Source organism: Mirounga leonina, unplaced genomic scaffold (assembly GCF_011800145.1).
Source record: "Mirounga leonina isolate KUSES-001 unplaced genomic scaffold, KU_Mleo_1.0 Mir_493, whole genome shotgun sequence".
Taxonomy (NCBI): Eukaryota; Metazoa; Chordata; class Mammalia; order Carnivora; family Phocidae; genus Mirounga; species Mirounga leonina.
In genome coordinates this window covers 3,080,329-3,099,616 of record NW_023270780.1, presented here as the reverse complement: position 1 = coordinate 3,099,616, position 19,288 = coordinate 3,080,329, and the positions used below count along the sequence as shown (strand labels likewise).

The following is a 19,288-nucleotide window of genomic DNA, read 5'->3' as shown; positions in this document are numbered from 1 at the left end:
CCTCCATCCGTCCTGTAGACACACTTAACAATATGAAAGCATCCCATAGGAGGGAGTGAATGGAGTGCTGCAAAGGAAGGGACATTCTCACACTAAAGATACTGGAAAGGACCTGGGGGACATCCTGCCAGAGGTTTCCCCTCTTTGACTGACTTTTTTTTTTTTTAAAGATTTTATTTATTTGACAGAGAGAGACACAGCGAGAGAGGGAACACAAGCAGGGGGAGTGGGAGAGGGAGAAGCAGGCTTCCTGCTGAGCAGGGAGCCCTATGTGGGGCTCGATCCCAGGACCCTGGGATCATGACCTGAGCCGAAGGCAGATGCTTAACAGCTGAGCCACCCAGAAGCCCCTTGGACTGACTTTCTTGTGTAGATGAAGTTGCTCCTCATAAATTCTAAATCATCTCTCTCACTCCCAGTTGAACAGAGGAGGGGAAAGGCAGTTGGTCTTCAAGGTGTATTCTTTTAGTATCTAATTAAGAAAGGAAAGTGAAACATAAAGCCAAAGAGCTGAAAATAGACCTGGAAAGGGCAGGAGCCTGTCTGTCCAACACACCATACACATGGTGCTGAGTTTCTACACCCCCAGAGATCATGCCCAGCAGAGGCCTCCTGGGGAACAGAGAAAAGACCTCAGAAGGGAGGCTGGTCTTTCAGATTGGTGAACAACTGCCCAAGGAGAAATAAGCCCAACATTTAGACCATGGCCTTGGAGGGGTTCTCTCAGTGGTCCACCTCTATCCTTCTCAGCAAAGACTGAGGAGAAGAAGTGAAAATGTTGGCAGTTCCCAAGCCAGGAAAAAAACACGGAAGATAGATGAGGTAGTGAGCTACAGGCCTCTTCCCAGGAATCTCATCCAGGTTAGTAATCATTGCGTTTGTTTGTCTGGTTTTTAGGAGAAAGGGTTAGTAGAGAGGTAGATAAGCTGCCATCTGTCACAAGTGTTTTTTTCAGGCAGGAGCAGAGGTTAATCAGAGGTAATAGTTCCTGTTGGCCAAGACCTGTTTCTTCCCACCCCGCCGCCCCAGAGAAGCTGGCAGGGGAACCCCTTAAGCTGCACTACCTAATATGGTCACCACGAGCCACCTGTGGCTATTGAGCACTAGAATGTTGCTGTAAGTGTCAGATGTGCTATTAAGTGCAAAATACACATTGGATTTTGAACATGTAGTTTTAAAAAAATAAAGTATCTTATTAATAATCTTTATATTGATGACATGTTGAATATTTTGGATATATCATATAAACACATTGAATAATATTTGGGATATATCGGTTAAATAAAATCTATTATTAAAAGTAATTTCACTTGTTTCTTTAACTTTTTTAATGTGGCTGCTAGAAATTTAAATTATGTAGATGGCGGGCGCCTGGGTGGCTCAGTTGGTTAAGCGACTGCCTTCGGCTCAGGTCATGATCCGGGAGTCCCTGGATCGAGTCCCGCATTGGGCTCCCTGCTCAGCAGGGAGTCTGCTTCTCCCTCTGACCCTCCCCCCTCTCATGTGCTTGTTCTCTCTCATTCTCTCTCTCTCAAATAAATAAATAAAATCTTAAAAAAAAAAAATTAGGGCGCCTGGGTGGCTCAGATGGTTAAGCGTCTGCCTTCGGCTCAGGTCATGATCTCAGGGTCCTGGGATCCAGTCCCGCATCGGGCTCCCTGCTCCTTGGGAGCCTGCTTCTCCCTCTGCCTCTCTCTCTCTCTCTCTCTCTGTCTCTCATGAATAAATAAATAAAATTTAAAAAAAAAGAAAAAAGAAAAAAGAAAAAAAAATAAAAAAAAATTATGTAGATGGCTTGCCTTATATTAAACAGTGCTGGAATGGACTGGCAAATCTACACACACGCACACACACATGTGTAAGTATGTAAAATTTTCTCCATCTTCCCACCCTGTGCATAAAATAAGTAATGTCCTCCTTCTGCTAGTCTGTGGTCTTCTTGTACTTTGAGACTCAATCAAGCCTTTCTTGACTGAGCACTCCCCATGGCCCAAATGCCACTATGTGTAAATAAGAGAGGCTACTTCTACTGACTTTGGTTTTCTTACAGCACCTTGGTCCTCACTATCGTACATGGTGTTGGCCTGTCTTACCTCTCCATTTGAGGTAGAAGCCACTTTAGGGAAGGAAGATCATATAAGAGATTCTTTGTACAGTGTCATGGTTTCTGCTGCACATGGCTTCACTCTGCTTTCAGTTGGTGAGGCTAGCAAGTATTTGGTGACTAGCCACTCTGCCCACATATACCACCACTACATTTTGCCCTTTCTGAAATATATCCCAATTATTCATTTTCTAAGAATCTAAAATCGGGAGTAGAGCTCTCCCTGTATAAAGTCAATAATCTTTTTATGTAGGGCAGCTAAGCATTGAGTGCAGAAGAATAAGAAAGAAGGAGAGCTTGGGGATGGTGGAAAGAGAAAAGACCTTGGAAGAAGTAAGGTTTGGAAGCTTCATTTCCTCCTGGAGAGCAACTCCCCAGAATGGGCCTCTGAGTCGTAGGGTTAACCCCCCAGAGTTACCTCACAGGACAGAGATGTGCCCACAGTCACCCAGCAAGGATGGCCCAATGCAAGCTCCCACCTCTTCTCCCCTTAACCCTGCCTCTCCTTTCAGATGGAAACCTTCCATCTGGGGACCACAAACTAAGCAAATGGTTGGAGGCATTTTGCTGCCTGCAGCTGTCTCCCCAATTGCTGACTGGGAGGAGGAGTAAGGGGAGTTCATTATAATTCATTTTTGTAAATGTTCAATATTTCAATTAATGTGATTAGCCCCAAGCCTGAATGAGCAGCAGGGCGGCAGATCTGCTGACAAGACACAGAGTAACAAGATCAACAGGGCCATGGGGTCTTCCTAGGCTCCATCCTCAGAGGGTGTGATCTGTTTAGCATCTCCATAAATACCGAGATCTGATTAAGAGGCAAGGCAAGGAGCAGTGAGGGTGGAGTTGGGAGTGGAAAGTTACTTTCCAGATGTGCTTGCACTCTTGGTTCCCTGGCACTGCCATCCCGTGTTCTGACCACCCAGTACTGGGCGCTCTACCATCTCCCCTCCGTGCCCATCTTAGGGCCCCAAATGGGAGGACCTGGGCATCCATATGATGAAGTGTAATCATATTTACACACACACACACACACACACACAAACCCAAGCTAAGGAAGGATGGTGGTCAACAGAGAATCAAGCAGTAGAAAGAAGGTCATCTCTCACACAGGGCTCAAATGAAGACACAAGAGGAAAAAAGCCAGGCTTAACAACTCTTCCCATTCCCATGGGGAGCATTTGATGTGGGGGTTAAACTCAGGACTCAGGAGCCAGATTGCCTGGGCTCCACCCTCACTAAGTCTTCTTTCTAGCTCTGTGATGTTAGGCAAGCCATTTTATCTCTTGGTGCCCTGGTTCCCTCATCTTTATTTGGAGGTAATGGTAGAACCTACATCATAGGCTGGTGCTGAGGGTTAAACAAATTAGTAAATATAAAGCACTTGGAACAATGTCTGGGACACTGTAAGTGTCTCCTAAGCACCCTTACTATTACTTCCCTTCTTGAAGAGAAGCTTGCCTGCCATGATAGCTCAGGAATGGGGGCGGCTGGGATTCAGTTGGGACGTATTTCGTATTTCAGAGACACCAGTGCCACTATGGAGACATCAGCCCCACTCTGGGGTGAAGAAGGAAATGACAGTAGAGAGGGCATTCCACAAGGGCTGCAGGCAAGGACTGCCCTGTCCAGGAGAGCTAATGTCAGCAGGTACTCCCTGCACTGAAGGGTGGTGTGAGAGGGCCCAGCACATGGAAGAATTAAGCTCCCTTGAGATTATGGGGGAAACAGATCATCCGTAGAAGAAGAGTTTTTTAGGAGAGTAATGGCCCCCAAATGTACTCCCCCCATCCCTTTATGTTACCTGATTCACTTTGAGAGTCCTACTCAAGGAACCTAACTGGGAGAGGGGGGCAAAGGGAGAAGAAATTGGGTTTCTTCTGCCCTGAACCAGAGCCTGCCTTCTGTGGTTCTCCCCCACCCCCCCCCACAAAGGAATCAGGGATCTGCTCTTGTCAGAGGTTCTTTTGCATCAACTGTTTATTCAAAAAATAATTGTTTAGCAACTACGCATGAGCAAGACACTGTGCTAGACCCCAAACAGTAAAATCCTGAATTAAACAGTGCCCTGGTCTTCAAGGAGCTTACAGCGATAACTCTCGAAGTCATCACCACCGCCGCCTCCCTGCCCACACACTTACACACACAAACCACCCAGAGGGAGAGAAGGGGGTGTTGGCAAATGCCAGCAAGACATAGTTTTTCTTGGATCCTTTTCTGGAAAATACACAGTTCTCTCTCTCTGCGCTCATTTCACCCCGCCCCCCTTTCCATCTTTCCTCTCTGGGTACCCTTCTGCCCTTTCCCCCAGGCTCTGAGACATACTTCCCACCCCATCTACACCTCCCTCCTCCCCCCACTCCCAACCTGACCAACTGTTCCTATGCCATTTTCTTTTCCCGGATTCTTTCCTATACTGCCCACACTCAGTCTCCCCAGATGCTGGCTCCCCTCTCCTCCTCCCCCCTGCTCCCCTCTCCTGGGTCTTCTCTTCCAGCACCGGGGACAGCTCCAGCCCCCGGAACAATGGACCCCACCTTAGGGCTCCTCTATAAATTCTCCATCTTAGTGTCTTGCCCAACTCGTGATTGGGGAGTAAGATGGGGGAAGGGTTATTATCAACAGGACCAGCCGCTCTTCTGGGGGTGGGAAGGGAGTCAGGAAGGAAGGAGATAGAAAGAGGGCGTGGCTCTTGTCTGGATTGTGCGTCCCTCTCCAGGGTAGAGAATTTGTATTCCACCCCTGAGACTGACATCACTGATGTCAGGGGAAAGGAGGTGGGAGTGGGGAGGGGGGTGTGGAGGGGGGAGGTTTTTGTTGAGGAGAGCGCGGCCGGAGAGCAGAGCTCCGGGACCCAGGTGACCGGGAAAGCAGGCAGCCCCAGCAGCGGGAGCAGCCAGCAGCAGCCCAGGCCCGGGGACCAGGGTGGGGGTGGGAGGGGGGCTGAGGGGAGGATCTGAAGGGGGGCGGCAGGGCAGAAGGGACCCCCGGAGCCCTGCCGCCATCAGAGATCAAGCATCTGGCATCAGGGATCTTCGGACCCAGCAGAAGGATCAGCCACAGGGGAGGTGTCCTCCCGGGAAAGCCAACGAGAGCTCCACCTGCCCCACATCAGGAGTGCCCCCCCCACCCGACGCTGCTGGCAACCTACCAGGCCCCTAACCCCTAAACCTCCTTCTCCTCAGGCCCTTTCCCGACTCCAGCTCTTAACCCCCAGTTCCCAGCACCCCTGATACCACCCTAATCCTCCAGATCTTGAGCACACTGACCCCCATCCTGGGATATTTGCCAAATCTCTGGGAGGGAGATCATTTGTTTGGGCTATGCCCCCTGGTGGCATGACAGTGTCTGCCTAGACCCCTGACCCCTAGTCCTCAACTCCCTGGGCCTCCTTTGTGTGAAGAGCTGCCCCTCTCCTCAGCACTGTGGTTGGGGGCCAAAGGGAAAGCCAGCCCCGGCTGGGCCCCGGCCCCCACCACTTGCCTCCTTGCTGGGCAGCTCCCCCTGGCCTTTGGGCTTCTCCCTGCTCCCCTCGGCCCCTCCTCCTGGGCCGCCCCAATGAAGGAGCCGGATGCCATCAAGCTGTTTGTGGGGCAGATCCCGAGGCATCTGGAGGAAAAGGACCTGAAGCCAATCTTCGAACAGTTTGGTCGGATCTTCGAGCTGACTGTCATCAAGGACAAGTACACCGGGCTGCACAAGGGTGAGGGGTCAGGCCAGGCTGGAAAGGTGTCAGGGGTGGGAGGGGAGGCTGGGCAGAGAGGAAGCCAGCCTGGAGGGCTGGAGTGGCTGGAAAGGGCTGATGTGGAAGGAAAGAGTTCAGGGGCTAAGGAGTGGATGGAGGACCTGGAAGAGAACAGCCAGGGTGAGCAGGGGACTCTGATGCAGGCCTAAAGACAGCCTCTTTGGGGGAAGAGTTGTCGAGGAGATGCAGAGATGTGGATCCTAGAGATGAGAGGGTAGTGTCATGGATGAACTCAAAGGAGGATGGAGGATCAAGAGATCTGGTTTGGGAGATAAGGAGCCTGGCAGGGGTGTGTGTATGTGTGTGTGTGTGTGTGCGTGTGCGCGCATGCGCGTGCACGCGTGCCTGAGAATCTTAGTAGTCTCAGACACTATTGGGGTGGGGGTCAACCTGGCAAGAGTGGACATGGACTGGGCAGGGCAGATCCAGGACCCAAGAAAGGGACCTGAGAAGCAGGGTGTGGAGAACAGAGACTGGTATAGATCTGGGAAGTATGGGGGCAGGAAGTTAAGAGAGCCTGGCCAAGCGACACTCCTTGGGCCTGTCCAGGGCTGTGCGCTCTTGCTAAGCAGGGTCAGGCCCCGGTCAGGACTTGGAGAGCTCCAGGCACTGGGGATGGGGGTGGGGGCCCACTGCTTCCCCCTCCACTGGCCTGGAGACTTGCAGTGAACTGCTCTCCCCTTTCCTTCTCCTCTATCCCACTCTCCACCCTCCACCTGCCTCCCGCGGAACTGGAGAGAGATGAGGAAATAGGGAAAATGAGAGAGGAGAGGGGTGATGGGGACCAAGATGGAGGGAGGTAGAGGCAAAGGAGAAGGGGAAAAGAGGCCAGCGAAGGAAGAGAGAAACCACACCACACACACTTGTCTGACAACCACATGCCCCTTCTCCCCCCACACAAAGCCCCCTCTCCCAACAGTCCCCCCTTCCAGTGCCACCACCACAGAAACCTCCCAGGCTCTGGGTCTCTGCCCTGAGTTCAGCAGCCCAGAGACTCCCTGGGGCAAAATGTCTGGCCCCTCTCAGATACCTTCCCACTTCAGCAGCCAGAAAGTGGCAAGAAGAGACAAGACTCCCAGTCCTCAGTCTCATGGTTGGGGGGAGCCTTTTAGGGAGGGGAGATCAGGGACTCACCCCCACCCGGTCTCTCTGCCCCTGCCCCTCCTCAGGATGTGCCTTCCTGACATACTGTGCCCGCGATTCAGCCCTGAAGGCCCAGAGCGCCCTGCACGAACAGAAGACGCTTCCAGGGGTGAGTCCCATATTTGTAGGGCCAGAGGGCTGAGAAGGGCCCTAGAAAGGGCAGGGGGCTCACCACCTTCCTGAGACATGGAGCTCATTTTCTACCTCCTCTCATCACCAGGAAGCTCCCCTCTCCTTCTAACACCCCTCTTTCTTGCTAGAGATGCATTCATTTCTTCTACCTGGAGAGAAGGAAGACAGCGATTAGCAGAGCAAATGTGACCTTTGTAAGGAGCAACCTGCTCATGGGGCAACACAGAGAGAACTTAGCTGGTTGGGAGGCGTGGGGACAGACTCTGGACACCAAGTGTGTGGCAAAGTAAGCAGGAAGCACCCAGGCACTCTTGTGGCTCTGAGGGTGGGATGTCTGGCTGTGACATGGACAGCTGGTGCCTGCTGGACTAGCATCTCTGAGTGGGCTTCTGAGCTCTGACAGACTCACCTCGTGTCTTCTAGGAAGAGCTTTGGGCATCAGGGTGGAGCAGGGCCTAGGTGGGCCTGAGCTGGGGGGCAAGCAAGGGCAGGGGCAGACATCATTGCAGAGGATCAGGCCTGACCCCCAAAGGGTGCCCAGGTCGGCAGGGGTGCCCTCTGACATGGCCTCTTTCCTGAAAAAGTCAGCTCTTTTTCTCTTCTTCTGAGACAGCCTTGCAGATTGCCCCAGGCCTGGGCTGGCAGCGATAGAGAATCTCAGGATGCCTCCATCCAGGCAGCCTGGGGGCGGGGAAAGGATGTGCCATTTTATTCCGCTGTCTCTGTGCTTCTGTTGTCTCCCACCCCCTGAGCCCCAGGACTGAGAGCTAACCCCGTCCATCCCTTCAGCAAACATTTGCTGAGCACAGCCTGGGTGCTGGAGACACACGTGTCACAGCCTCTAGCCCTCCCCCCATGTGGGAAATGGAGAAAAACGCTGATTCTCCATCCCTTCCTGGGAGGGAAATAGACAAAACAGATGGGCAAAGGGAGGGGGCATCCAGGAACATCAGAACCACTTCACCCACTCCCAGCTTCCAACCTTCAGAGGTCTAGGACCCACCCCCTCTGTGGCCCTCAACCCTTGAATATTGCCCGGAGAGCAAAGCCCGCCACCCGCCTGGCTCTCACCCCTCCGTCTTGTCCTAGTTGGTGGCAAGCCAGCCAGAACAGCCCTGGCCCATGGAATTAAGGATCTGTGCATGCGTGTGTGTGAGCAGGCTCGGGATCCAGGGAGCCTCTGTGTGCGCGTGCGTGTGCACATGTGTGCGCGTGCGCCCGCCAGCCTGGCTGTGTGGGTGTGGGCACACGCATCCCTGGGAAGCCTGGTTTCCATCACGTCACGTCTCAACTTTCCTTTCTTCCCTTCTCTCTGTGGAGACCCCTGACAAATCAGTAGTTTTCATCTCCGTCGCCACGTCTCGTCTTTTTCTGTCTCGCTAGCCGGGCATCTGCCCTGGGTCGGCCCCCTCCAGCTCCTTGCATGCTCAGGCAGGGCTCCAACTGTCCGGGTGTGGAAAGGCTCTGCCTCCCCTTCCTGGAAACAAACAGGCCCAGGGTGGGAGGTGAGGGAGAAGGGTACCTGGTTAATGAGTGTCTAGCCCTGCCCCTGAGCCAGCTCCCAGGTGACGCTGAGGCCTCCACTTTGGCCTTTGCCTCAGGGGACAGGATCCAGATTGGCCTGACAGAGCCTCTAGTATAGGACATGGGCGGGGGGGGGGGGTCCCATCCTCCAAGGGGACCCACGTGCTAGGGGCTTGGGGGAGCAAATCAGCGCAGTCTAGGGGAGCAGATGTCTGTGGCCAGGCTCTGCCTGACCCTTTGTATCCCCCAGGTCTTTTCTCTGCCTCCTGCCTTCCTGGCAGCATTGTTTCCTCAAACAGTCTCGGCTGTTTAGTGTGCCAGCTCTGTGGGAAGTTCTTCCTGCTGTCTAATCTCCCTCCACACCCTCCTAATACAGGCTTTTTTTTTTTTTTTAAGATTTTATTTTTAAGTAATCTCTACACCCAACGTGGGGCTCGAACTCACAACCCCAAGATCAAGAGTCACATGCTCCACCCACTGAGCCAGCCAGGTGCCCCAAAACAGGCTCTTTTTTCATGGGGGCATTTAGCTCTCTCTCCTTTCTCCCCATCTCTGTCACCCCGGAATCTGCAAGGTGCCACCACATTAGGGTGATGCTTCAGCTGCAGACAGGAAGAATGGAGGCTGGGCCTGTGGCTGTCAAGCCCCGTTTCCTTTTCTCTCCCCTGATCGTTCGCAGGAGGGGCTCAGCCACAGTCCCCTGGATTCTCCCTGCCCAGAGGGTGTGGCCTCCTGGAGGTGGTGGTGGGAGGGAGCCAAAATCCCACTCTGGGGACGTGGGCCCTCCCTGTCGGCTTGCTGTTGGGCCAGTGAATTCTGGCCCCGTGGAAAGGACCCGTGTGTGGTCTGGGACACCGGGTGGAAGGGAGTCCGGAGCCAGGGGTGAGAGAGCAGCAGGCCTCTATCCCCAGGAGAATTAGATTTTCTGGAAATATAAGCTCTTCCTGGCAGTGGGGTCTTTGCTATTGGTGAGAAGGATGAGGGCCTTATGAGTGACCAAGTCGTTGGGGAGTGGTCTGAGTGCTACTTGGAGTATAAATAGCCTCTTCTTCTTTGGGAGGCCCTCGGGAGGGCTTATCATCTGGCTGATGGTGGCTAGGGAAGAGAGGCGCCCGACTCCGGGTTGCCAGGTAAACAGGGCCCAGCTGGACTCAAGGGAGGGGGCAGGTGTGCCCAAGCTGAGCTAACAAAGACCGAGCTTCCCACAGGAAGTGCCAGGCCAAGAAGGAGAGCCTGGGCCTGGGTCACTGAGGGCCACTGAGGGAGGCTGTCTATCTGTAGGGGAGCGAGGGGAGCCTTCTGTCAACGTGGTCTGCACTGTGGCCTGTGCGCTTGTGTGTGTCTTTGTGTGAATCCCTATCAGCTGTGGATATTTATTGAGGTGCTATTTTTGTGCCTGGAAGCCCGTGCAGCAAGGGAATGGCATCCTTTCTCTCTGGGTCGCAGGTTCCCCACCCTCGAGTAGAACCGCAAATCCCTAGGGGCATTTTGGGAAGGGGTTAGTGTCAAGTAAAGAATTCCCTGATGCTGTGGAAAGACCCTGATTCGGATTCTACCTCTTCCGTAGGGGGTGTGGCTGGTGCTGAGGTGCCCGTGGGGCACCTCCTGATTACTTTACAGAGAGGAGGAGGATGCAAGACTGAGAGCTCTGGGCAGCTAACCCCCACCCCATGCACACACCTCTCTCTCTCTCTCTCTTTCACACACACACACACACACACACACACACACAAGCTCCTGAGGAGATTGAACCTCCATGGGATAATCCCAGATTGGTGGAGGATAAAGCTGGGAGCAGATTGGCTGGAGGATTTGGGTGACTGTTACCCACCTCCCCCCAACCAGCTGCTCTCGGATCCATAAATGGGGGTGGGGCAGGACAGGAGTGTCAGCTGAGGTGGGGCTTAGGTTTGATCCAGGGCTGGGGATACCTCACCAGCAGAGTCCTGTCAGACTGACTGGAATGGCCTGATACCAGGGAGGGTCTGGTGTGAGAAGGGGCAAGGGGCAACTATCAATCCTGCACTTCTCTGTGTGAAGTGATGACACACAAGATCCCCAAAAGCTGGAACACTAGAGCTGAGGGTAACCTGACTCACCACCGCCTGATCTGCCCCACTATTTTACAGATGAGAACATTGAGGCCCTGAGGAGAGAAGTGACTTGTCCAAGGTCACCCAGCTAGTGAGTGGTAGGGCCAGTCCCTGAACCCGGGTCTTCTGACCCCCAGTCCAGTACCTTGCCTGAGGATACCCGTAGCCCCCCTCAGAATGTTGATAAATGGTTTCTTTTGTTTAATATCTATTTTTGGTCACTGGAGCTAGGATGCCCCCTCAATAGCAAAATATTTTCAGACACAAAATCCTGAGTGCTTCCACTCCCTCCAGTTCCGAAGATGCTCCCCGCTAGTTAAGGAAATCAACCTGCAGAAGTCACTGCTAAGTCCCCTCACCAGACAAGAACGTGGAGAGTGGAACTGGGGGGTGTCTGCATTTCCACTGGAGACTGAACAAAGGGAGATGCTGCAGGAGTGAAGAGAAGGGAGAGCTCTGGAGAACTTCAGGGTACAGGGAGAATGTCAAAAGAGCACGGGACAGCAGTTCCTCCTTCGGAGCCCTCTCAGCTGTGAGACACCAAGGATTTGATTTGGAGGAGGAAGGCAGAGGAAGGGACAGTGTGGCCCCAGCAGAGCCTGCTCAGCGCGAATCAGGAAGCTTGTCCTGGGCCCCTCCCCCACCTCCCAGTCCCCACCAAATCCTCCACCCCCAGCATACCCTGTTCTCACCCCCCCACACTCCTTCGCCGGGTGTGTGGAGCAGCAGAAGTGATGACGTCACCACGGTCGCCAGGGCGACAGGAGGGATAAATCAGGCTGAGTGGGCGGTTGCCATGGCTCGCATTCTCCCGTTGCCACGGAGACTGGGCATCTGCTCCTTTTGTGCTGCCCGAGTGCCTTCCCCCTGGGGTCAAGGGGTGTAGGGGGGCAGATAGAGAAGCAGACACACCTCCAGGGGTCAGAAGGAAGTCGGGGCATATGTGGGGTGTCCCTGGGTCGACAGTCCTCCTTGGGGCTGCTTATTGGAGTGGCCTCTGTTGCGCCTACTTTGCAAAATTGAGGCAGCTTTTGCTGAATAGCCCCTTGGCTGGGCTCTGTCTCAGGACCCAGGTCCTATGGGAAGTTCCATTCTCCCCCTAAAGCCGGCATCACTTATCCCTGGCCAAGTCACCTGGGGCCTCACCGGAGCCTGGAGCTGGCCCCAGGAGCATCCTCCTCTACATCCTCACCTTCCACTGCCTCTAATCCCCTCGGGTCCTAATCCTAAACAAGATTAGGCCCATCCCTTCCTTCCCATCAGCAGTTTAGGGCCTGGGGTTTACTCCCTCTAGCCTCTCTGCAGGTCCCGGCCTGGGGAGGGCCCCTGGGGTTCAGAGGAGGTCCCCAGCAGTTGCCTTCTCTTCTCTCCTTTTAGATGAACAGGCCGATCCAGGTCAAGCCGGCCGACAGCGAGAGCCGAGGAGGTAGGTGCTGTACCTTTGGACTTTGGACTCAGGCCCAGGGCTTGGAGTAGCTGAGGGGCAGCCTCTCTTGAGGAAGAAAATCTGAGAATTCCAAAGGGTTCCTGGTCAAGGTGGGGATTGAAGTCAGTGTGGTCAGAGGGGATGTCATCCAGCCCATTGTAGAGATGGCAAAACTGAAGCCCAGAGTAAAGTGCAAGCCCTTCAGGAACTGGACTGAGCCCTCTATGTAACTGTACCCCCTTTCCCCAAACATCACCGGTATCATATGTTAGAAGCCTTAGTCCCAGGGTGGGGAGTGCCTGGACCTCCAGGGAGTTGCTGAAGGTGAAGGGCAGGATTTCTGCCTGTCCCAAGCGGGAATAGAGTTGGTAAAGCAGCCGGGGGGCCCTGAACATGCTCCTCCTGTGCCTTACCCCCCAGAAGACCGGAAGCTCTTTGTGGGGATGCTAGGGAAGCAGCAGACAGATGAGGACGTCAGGAAGATGTTCGAGCCTTTTGGGACCATAGACGAGTGCACTGTGCTTCGGGGGCCAGACGGCACCAGCAAAGGTACCCAGTCGCTACCCCTTCCCCAACTGGCCCTTCTGGCCTTCCCACTCCTCTCCCACTGGCTTCCCGGCAACGGGGACAGTGGGGGCCCTTGAGGGTGAGCACTCACCCTTTCCTCCTTGCTCTTGGATGCTGTAGGCTGCGCCTTTGTGAAGTTCCAGACCCACGCCGAGGCCCAGGCGGCCATCAACACCCTTCACAGCAGCCGGACCCTGCCGGTGAGCCCCCCTCACATTCACATATCAGATGACATCTCCCCACCTCTGGCCCCTATCCCTATCCCTCGCATCCAGTCCGCATGCCCTGCCCTCCTCCCTGGCCTCCTCCACCCCTCAGGCTCTCCATCTCCTGTCTCTTCCCCCACCTTCCCATACCCACCCCCTCACTGGCTGGGCGCCAGAACACTTGCTTAGAGGCTGCACGTGCCCTCTGCACATTAGCAGTGGGTCAACCGACTGTACTCGTGGAGGGCTCTCCAGCAGGGCAGAGTTCTCAGACGGAACTAGCTGATTCTGAAGCTCCCTCAGCAGAGGCTGGGCATTTAGCAGGAACTTGGTCAAAAGGATGCAACACTGAACAGAGAACTGCATTCTAGATTCCAGGATTCTACAACACTCTCTGCAAATGTTCTTGGGTTTGGTTTTTATTTAGTGCAAGGTAGTATGAAAACTTGAGGCTTCATCCTCTGAGCACACTGTAAGGTTTAGGGTGCGGGGGTAGGAGTCACGGTGTGGGGGCTGGGGTGGCTAGCCAGCACCACCAGCCTGGGATTAAATATTCTCTGTGGCCCTTCCAACCTGGGGATAATTTCCGGCTCAGAATCCTCACAGAAAAGCCAGAGATGCCCTTTGGATTCCAGTAGGCCTTTCCCTTTTCAAGCACATGCCTTCGAGTTTCTCAACTTTTTCTAGTCTCTTGCACGTCCTGGCACAGGGGGAGGCTGGGATTAAAATCTTCCCATTTGACAGAGGCACTACGATGGCTGCCCTCCAAAGAGGCCAAGCCTGGAGGGGTGGAACTGAGGCCAGGCCCTGAGGGCTCTGGGGAGGAGAGATCCCGACTGTCCCTCTAACCACATGCGTGGCCACTGCCCAGGGTGCCTCATCCAGCCTGGTGGTGAAGTTTGCTGACACGGAGAAGGAGCGAGGTCTCCGCCGAATGCAGCAGGTGGCTACCCAGCTGGGCATGTTCAGCCCCATCGCCCTGCAGTTTGGAGCCTACAGCGCCTACACCCAGGCTGTGAGCACTGACCCCTGGGTGCTGGGCCTGGCCCATCCCCGCCTCCTCCTGGCCTCCAGGACCTGTCCCCACCCTTCCAGTGCCAAGGCCCAGGGCTGGGAGGGGAACCCGCCCCGCCCTGCCAGCCACCCCCTCGGGCTGGGCACAGGGGACCTGGCCCCACTCTCCTCTCTTCCCCTTCCCCCAGCTGATGCAGCAGCAGGCGGCCCTGGTAGCGGCTCACAGTGCCTACCTCAGCCCCATGGCCACCATGGCTGCCGTGCAGATGCAGCACATGGCCGCCATCAATGCCAATGGCCTCATCGCCACTCCCATCACCCCATCCTCAGGTAAGGCCCCGGCGAGGCGGGCTGGGCTGGGTGTGAATGGGACAGGTCAGAGGAGCTGCTGCCCGGGGTGTAGGAGGGTGGGGGGGGTGGGACACAGGGCATTGCTCAGGGAAGCCAGAGGGCCTGGAAGGGACTCAGGGGTGAGAGAGTGGCCTGCTTCCTCCCTTCTGCCTGCAGACTTGCTGACTGGTTCTCTGCATTCGTGTGTGTGTGTGTGTGTGTGTGTGTGTCCCCGCTTCTCTGCTCTGTCTCTGTCGCTTTCTCCTCCCTAGGAACCAGCACCCCTCCTGCCATCGCTGCCACGCCCGTCTCGGCAATCCCTGCTGCCCTGGGCGTCAACGGCTACAGCCCGGTGCCCACCCAGCCCACCGGGCAGCCTGCCCCTGATGCTCTCTATCCCAACGGGGTTCACCCCTACCCAGGTGGGGGTCTCTGCCTGCCCCCGCTCTCTCCCCAGCAACTATCAAAGCCGCCGCTGCCATTGCCCGCAGACAGCCGTGGCGCCCCTTCCCTCTCCAGGCCTCGGGGTGATAAGCTGCTTTCTCCTGCTCTGTCATCCTTGGGCAGGGATGCTCCTGCCCGTTCTCAGCCAGGGAAGCTGAGGCTTAGAGAAGCCCAGGGTTTGCACAGCCAGTCACAGACTCCACGCTCTGCCCTCTCCCCGCGGCTCTGGGCCTTTGCGCGCTCTCCCGTCACACCCCGTGCCCTGTGAGGCTGTCCTCCCCACCTGCCTGGCCTCTCCTCTGCGTCCTGCCCCACCCTCACAGTCGGTGCTGCTCTCCCCAGCCCAGAGCCCCGCGGCCCCCGTGGACCCCCTGCAGCAGGCCTACGCGGGGATGCAGCACTACACAGGTGAGGAGCCCAGGGCCCCCCCTGCCACCCCGGACGGGAGGGACGGCGTGGGACCGAGGCTGGGCTGCCAGGCGCCCCGCCCTGCCAGCCACCCCCTCGGGCTTCCTGACGTTAGGGGCAGTGCACCCAGAGTTCAAGGCGGCTCCTTCTCTGACCCCTCTCAGCCCTGTCCATCCCTGTCCACCCCGGGCTGCTGGCCAGAGGGCCCCGGGGGCCGGGCGAGTCTCGGGACCCACACTAGCTCTCTGCTCTCCACCCCCCAGCAGCCTACCCAGCAGCCTACAGCCTGGTGGCGCCCGCGTTCCCGCAGCCTCCCGCCCTGGTCGCCCAGCAGCCTCCACCTCCTCCCCAGCAGCAGCCGCAGCCGCCACAGCCGCAGCCACAGCAACGGGAAGGTGCGGCCTGGGCGCCCTCCTGCCAGCCCAGAGCCTTCCGGGACAGGAGCGCCCTTGCCCTGGGCTGGGGACTCCCGGTCGCCTGCTCGCAGCCTGCCTCTGGCCCCATGTGCGGGGAGAAAGCGAGTGGGGATGAGGTGTCTGGTGCCCTGGCCTGCACCCTGGGGGCTGGGATGGGAGGGTCTGCCCCAGGCCTGCTTTCCGTGGGGCGCTTGCCCCTGAGTGCTTCCCAATCACTGGGCTCTGCCTCTGTCTCTGCTACCACCCAGGCCCTGACGGCTGCAACATCTTCATCTACCACCTGCCCCAGGAGTTCACGGACTCAGAGATCCTCCAGATGTTTGTCCCCTTTGGCCACGTCATCTCAGCCAAAGTCTTTGTTGACCGGGCCACCAATCAGAGCAAGTGTTTTGGTAAGAATATGATGATCCAAAAGATAAAATACGGCACATTTTTGCCTATGGACAAGGTTTGAGACATTTGAAGGCATTTATGGTCACAGTGGGCCCAAACTTTGAAATCCAGATTGTCCAAGAGTCAGAAAGAGCCTTTCTTACACCCTCGGCATCCTGTACCAGCTGCTGTCCAGGCCCAGCTCTTCCTCCAAAAACTGCAGCTTTACCTTTTCTCCTTGAGCACTGGTCAAATTCATGCTCCATGAGGTCTGGAAGAGGCTCAGGAACGGGATGTTTGGTTTTCACAAGGAAGGCTTAGGGAGTGGAGTCTTTTGGCTTTGTGTCTAAAGTTGCTTCAAGGGAGAAGGAGCCTTGTCCGCCCTGCTTGAGAAGTCATGAAGGGCCAGAAGTGGTGTTTTCAGAGTTATCCAGGCTGAGGAAGGGGCTGCCCTTTAAAGAGCGCTGGAAAGAATGTCCTAGTGCATGTGAGTGGCAGGACTGCATTCATTAACTCAACCTATCAATCAGCAGCTACCCATCGAATGCCTACTGTGTGCCAGGCATTCAGGATCCCGGGAGGAAGTAGGGTGGTGCCGGGGAACCAAAGAGCAGGTTCTGGCCCTCAGCACAGGCAAGTGAAGTGGGGTTGGGCTGGGCCTTATGCCCCTCTCACCTCAGGCTTTGTGAGTTTCGACAATCCGGCCAGTGCGCAGGCTGCCATCCAGGCCATGAACGGTTTCCAGATTGGCATGAAGCGCCTCAAAGTCCAGCTAAAGCGGCCTAAGGATGCCAACCGGCCCTACTGAGGGCCCCCAGGTGGGTCCTGTTCTCATCCTGTGACCTCTTAAGCTCCCTCACACTGAAGCCAGGGCCCTCACTTGGACTGCCCTCCCACCCCCCCTGTTCCCCCAGCCTCAGGGATGCCCACCCCACCCCCACCCCTGACTCTGGGCACTTGAAGCAGGGATCTGGTATAGCTCCTTCCTTATGCTGTGTTTCAATCACCCGAGTCATTCTCTCTCTCTCTCACACACATATACATACACATGCGTGTGCACGCGTGTGCATGCACACGCACACACACACACACACAAACTGTGACCCCAGAGAGAGCCAAGTCTGTCTAGATCTGTGTCCACTCCCCACGTCTTCCTCAGTATCTGGTCTCGTTTGTCTGGTCAGTGTCCATGTGTTTGTGTGTCTCTCTCTTTTTGGTTTTCCTTTGGGTCAGAGTGGAATTAGGGGAGTAGAGTTGGGGAAGTAAGGGGGCTGGTACAGGATACTGGAGGGTTCTAGAATCATGGCTCCTGGAATATCTATCCTCCTGAGAGGTGGGGATATCAGACCCTCAGTGCCCTGGATTCCAGGTAGTATAGACCCTGGACTCTGATGCAGTATAGGCCCATGGGACAGTGGAGAGTGCACAAAACAGACTGGGGGAAGTCCAAGCTTCAGGCCTCCCAGGAGAAGCTTCAATTTAGGTGGAGAAGGCCAAAATGCTGGACTGCCTGAATTTCACTAAATGGGTCCCCTCCACCCCATTGCCACCACCACCCTAGCCTCATGGCCACAGAGCTGTGAGCTTTGGTGACTTTTGTGTTTGTTTAATCTCCTTTGGACCAAACCCCTGAAAAAACACAACCCAAGAACAATACCCACATTTTCTGTTTCTCCCCCTTTCCCCCCAATCCTGGCTGCTTAACTCCCCCCACCCTGGGGGCCCCCCCAGCCCAGGGCCCGTGTTCATTGTCGGCCGAAGCCCCCATCCCCGGACCCCTGCTCCGGGCCCCTGTAAGTTGCATGGAACGAGCGTGTTGTCTTTGGAGCCGATTGTTTGTTATTTGGGGAGGGGGCCGCGGAGGGAAGCGCCCCTCAGCCCAGGGTCAGGGCCGGGGGCAGCTCGCGGGATGTGCTTGGTCAACAGTGGTTGGTGACTGTGGTCTGTGTTCTGTGCCTTTCTCTCTTGCTTTCTTTGTTCCTTTCTGAAAAGGAATGAGAGCACTCTCTAGGGGCTGGGGGTCTCAGCCCTCAAGTCTGCAGCCCTAAGCCCAGCCCCAGGTCCTAGCCTGGCCACCTTGCTCTTCCTCCAGGTGTCTGTCTGTCTGCTGCCCCTTCTCCTCCTTTCTCTTAGCTATCTCTGCCTGCCTGCCTGTTGTCTCACTCCTTTGCTTTGTCCCCTCCAGTCCCTGTCACCATATCTTCCAGCCTTTGTTTCTCTCACGGGCTGTGTGAATATCTCCTTCTGCATATCCTTTGGTTTCTTATATCATGGGCCCTCTCCCTCCCGTCTCCTCCATCATTGCCCCTTGTCCAACAGCTGTGGGGCTCCATCTGGACTGAGGCCTTTCGGATGACCTGTCTTCCCCAGGCGGCCCCATCCTATCCTGCGTCAGCCAGCCCAGCTACCTCTTCCCTGGCAGGGCCTATGACCTGCCCTGGCTGTGTCTTCCCCACAGCTTCACCCATGTCTCCTTCCTTCACAGGTCTGGAGACACCAGAGGAAGGGGCACCACACCCCTCTCCCCACGTCTGGTCCCAGCCCTCTCTGCACACCTGCCCGGGTCTCGATGGGGCTCTGGGGCAAAAGCTGCTTCACAGCCCTGGGGGAACAGGACACTGGCCCACTCCCACCACCCCGCCCCTCCTGAAGGGCCTGTTTCCTCCCAGGTGCCCTTTTGGCCTTTGTGAGGGAGCAAGGGACAGGCTCAAAGGCTCCGGGGTATCTGCCTTCTGCTGGGGCTCCTGTGGTGACCTTCTGTACCCAGCTTTCACACTTGCCTCCCCCACCAGCGGGCCTGTGGCCCCCGGGAGGGCAGAGGGGCCTCCCACAAGCTCCCCACCTCACCCTCACCCCAGCCTCTTCCCCACATTAGGGGTTTCTCAGAAGCTGGTTCTCACACTCCCTGCCACCCTCAGCTAGAGGTAGGATATCCCTGAACCCTGGGCTCCCAGCCCTAAAACTCACTGCCTCCCCCATGGGCCCCCTCTAAGGAGGGTGTGGGGGAGCCCTGAGGGCTGCCTCTCCACCAGTCAGCCACAGAGACCCTCCTCCTTTCATGAGGAAAAGACCTCCCCCGAACCCCTAAAAATGTTTACAGTCTCTGCTGGTCCCCTCCGTGTAAATACCACTACCACCCGTGCGTTATCCAGCCCGGCCCGGCCCGGACGCTGCCATCTCTCTTTCTGGGAGTTTAGACAATGTTTCCCTTGGATTTTTTCTCTCTCTTGATTTCTCCCTTTGCTTTGGGGGTAATTGGGTATTTGGGAGGAGGGTGTGGGGAGGGCTACAGGGGTTTATTACCTGATCATTTTCTTTAGGAAGAGGTTTTAGGGGAAAGAAACGGGTGGGGGTGGGAGTGGTA

The 19,288-nt window shown here is 55.9% G+C and overlaps 2 protein-coding genes across 25 annotated transcripts in view; one reads left to right on the top strand and one right to left on the bottom strand.

The window, feature by feature from the left end:
• RIIAD1 (regulatory subunit of type II PKA R-subunit domain containing 1) overlaps positions 1 to 8,501 on the bottom strand; it is a 34,978-nt gene extending 26,477 nt beyond the window's left edge. The window contains exons 1-3 of the transcript XR_004676436.1: positions 8,196 to 8,501; positions 7,534 to 7,805; positions 7,197 to 7,273 (exon numbers count right to left, since the gene is read on the bottom strand). The gene's annotated coding sequence lies outside the window, so the exon portion shown is untranslated. The remainder of the gene's footprint in view (positions 1 to 7,196; positions 7,274 to 7,533; positions 7,806 to 8,195) is intronic.
• CELF3 (CUGBP Elav-like family member 3) lies at positions 5,663 to 18,952 on the top strand. Of its 24 annotated transcripts, none has more exons than XM_034990034.1 (13): positions 5,663 to 5,807; positions 7,019 to 7,101; positions 12,119 to 12,167; positions 12,588 to 12,716; positions 12,855 to 12,934; positions 13,812 to 13,955; positions 14,143 to 14,284; positions 14,557 to 14,706; positions 15,071 to 15,136; positions 15,400 to 15,531; positions 15,801 to 15,944; positions 16,605 to 16,742; positions 18,410 to 18,952. In XM_034990034.1, the coding sequence occupies exons 1-12, from the start codon at positions 5,663 to 5,665 to the stop codon at positions 16,730 to 16,732; spliced, it is 1,392 nt and encodes a 463-aa protein (XP_034845925.1). In that variant the 3' UTR covers positions 16,733 to 16,742; positions 18,410 to 18,952. The 24 variants fall into 24 exon arrangements, with proteins under 24 accessions (XP_034845925.1, XP_034845937.1, XP_034845934.1 ...); XM_034990046.1 differs by lacking the exon at positions 18,410 to 18,952 and having other exon boundaries at positions 12,591 to 12,716; positions 13,812 to 13,952; positions 15,400 to 15,461; ... (1 more) ...; positions 15,801 to 15,884; positions 16,605 to 16,732; XM_034990043.1 differs by lacking the exon at positions 18,410 to 18,952 and having other exon boundaries at positions 12,591 to 12,716; positions 13,812 to 13,952; positions 15,071 to 15,137; ... (2 more) ...; positions 15,801 to 15,884; positions 16,605 to 16,732.
• Positions 18,953 to 19,288: the final 336 nt, after the last annotated feature.

Coding starts and splice junctions, on each gene's coding strand:
- CELF3 (XM_034990034.1), top strand. CDS start 5,663: ATGAAGGAGCCGGATGCCATCAAGCTGTTTGTGGGGCAGATCCCGAGG. Junction 5,808..7,018: donor GTACACCGGGCTGCACAAGG/GTGAGGGGTCAG, acceptor GCCCCTCCTCAG/GATGTGCCTTCCTGACATAC. Junction 13,956..14,142: donor ACAGCGCCTACACCCAGGCT/GTGAGCACTGAC, acceptor CCCTTCCCCCAG/CTGATGCAGCAGCAGGCGGC.